Consider the following 2,235-nt stretch of genomic DNA (forward strand, 5'->3'; position numbering starts at 1 on the left):
GATTAATAATTTTGTACATGTATGCGGTTGTGCTTCCTTCGGGTACGTTTCTCGTAATAAAAATGCGATGCGTTTTAATTCGTGGTATATCCTCATCGTCATTGGTCGCACAAGGTTGTTAATATCGTCCACCTCATCTTGCGTGAGGTGGACGAATTTGCATGACCGACCGGCTAAGCACGATGCCTTTGTGCACCGCCGGATTTCGTGATGCATTTTACACTCAGCTCTCGAACATACACGGATTAAGTAATCTCGACAACTCATGATGGTAAATTAGAAAAAAATAACAGGAGCTTTGGAAAAATAGGAGCACAAAAAAAAAAACAACAAGAGCACAAAACAATAAAAAGCAAAACAATAAAAGCAAAACAATAAAAGCAAAAAAACTGCAGTCTACACTCTCCGACTGACAAGTGAACAGTGAGAAAAAATATGTGCTGCGTTTCTATTCCCACCCCGCTTCCATAAGTGTGTTCGTAAATGCGCTCATGATTAGAAGCGGATATACATATGAACGAACCTAAGGTCCTTTTTAACACCCTTTTTACACACCGCACATAACGATATTGTTTTTTCACTGTGTTTGCGATGCAACTGATTCAGTCGGCGTTTTATCCCATTTAAATTTTTTTTGCAATACCTATTTGTATAAATAATGTAGATACATCTATCATAGGCACGTTTTCCGTTTGCCCGCCTCTGAGATATGAAACAAGTGCAGCATTGTCACTGAGAACATCATTGATAATGATCCATCCCTGCGTTTTTTCCATGATGATTTTTGCGTGCACAACCTCCTGCTCCGTCCATACCTGAGCTCGCAGAGGCAAGATTCCATTTAAAACACATGGTATTGCTTGCCACCTCATTTCATGGAATTGGCTCTCTAGTCGTAAACATTCATGCGGCATTCTTTCAGTTGTGCGAGCCCAGTCGCGAAGATTTACAGTAATCGAAGTAGCACCGACGTACTCGATGATCCCTCTTTGCCATTTTGAACCTTCGCGAATGGCAACGAGAGTTCCTATTATTATTTCATTCGGTGACAGTATCAGTTGAGATGCTGCAAATCTCATGCGTAAGGCCATTCGTTCCAGCATTTCCTTATGAGCTGCTTCATCGTTGATTAATTTCACCCAAAACATTGTAGGTGATTGTACGCGTACCACGCGTACCTCAATCGGCCAAGTGGACAGCTGTCTTACGTCGATGTTGGAAATCATCTGAAAAAATAAATTAAAAAATTTAAAAAAGTATAAAATTATAAATTTTTATGTATTAAAATGGTTTTAAAAAATATTTAAGAATATATAAGAATATATACTTACAATTTTTGGTGACAAACGATGACGATCAATTACTGATGAGTGGTTGCAAGGAACTGACTGCTCGACGGTTGAAGGATTCATCTTGAGCCAAATTGTTTTCATGTTTATAGAGATAAAAATTATCATTCTCGTTCTCACTCACTTTGCCCTCGTAAACATATGTGCACTCGCTTCAACCCTCATTTATAAAATAGACTATGCAGAGATCAAAGGCTGTGCGGCTAAACGCAAAGACTCTGCAAAACAGAGGGTAGTTGCTATTCGATGGGTGTACATTTCTTTTGTCGGAAAGAAATAAGTCAACGTTTTAAATTCCGAGAAGTAAAAGTTTTTTAAAATAATTTTAGACGAGGGTAACCGAATTTTTATCTGAAAGAGATAAGCTAACGGTTTTTACTAACGGTTTTTAATATTAGCAAATGACTCAATATAATTTGAGAGAGGGTAAGAAATGAAATCACATGATTAATTGGTAGTAGGGGTAGGATATAATGCATTCGTTATACCTCTTTTGTCACAATGCGTGAATCTCATTAGTGATTGAGCGATCGACGACTATGTATGAAATGAACAACGAAGAAATCGAAGTTGATGAAGAAATAGAAGTTGATGATGAAATCGAAGTTGATGAAGAAATCGAGATTCATCCCTTGTCGGAGGATAGTGCTTGCAACACCGACGACGATGAAATGGTTGAAAATACTACGCGGAAAACGATCAATTTGCAGAATTTAAGCGCGATTACTCCGCGTACGAAATTTTGCGCTATATATTTTTATTACGGTGACGAGCGAGGATACAACGTGTGCGCTTCTTGTTTGATATCGATGCAATACGATTTATATGACCCCATCTTCAAGATTCGCAAACACGTTGTAGGATCTTATGACAGTCTCTACGGTAC

General features: G+C 38.3%; 1 protein-coding gene across 1 annotated transcript; it reads right to left on the bottom strand.

The window, feature by feature from the left end:
* Positions 1–522: 522 nt before the first annotated feature.
* On the bottom strand, positions 523–1,630 carry LOC139105466 (uncharacterized). Its single transcript, XM_070661573.1, has 2 exons — positions 1,332–1,630; positions 523–1,226 (listed from the first exon to the last, which is right to left on the bottom strand). The coding sequence occupies exons 1-2, from the start codon at positions 1,455–1,457 to the stop codon at positions 624–626; spliced, it is 729 nt and encodes a 242-aa protein (XP_070517674.1). The 5' UTR covers positions 1,458–1,630; the 3' UTR covers positions 523–623.
* Positions 1,631–2,235: the final 605 nt, after the last annotated feature.

The sequence above is a fragment of the Cardiocondyla obscurior genome, linkage group LG09 (assembly GCF_019399895.1).
Source record: "Cardiocondyla obscurior isolate alpha-2009 linkage group LG09, Cobs3.1, whole genome shotgun sequence".
Taxonomy (NCBI): domain Eukaryota; kingdom Metazoa; phylum Arthropoda; class Insecta; order Hymenoptera; family Formicidae; genus Cardiocondyla; species Cardiocondyla obscurior.

Excerpts from the sequence above, each read along its gene's own strand:
- LOC139105466 (XM_070661573.1), bottom strand. The coding sequence starts at position 1,457 with ATGATAATTTTTATCTCTATAAACATGAAAACAATTTGGCTCAAGATG. Across the intron at positions 1,227-1,331 it reads ATCGTTTGTCACCAAAAATT|ATGATTTCCAACATCGACGT; the intron begins GTAAGTATATAT and ends TTATTTTTTCAG.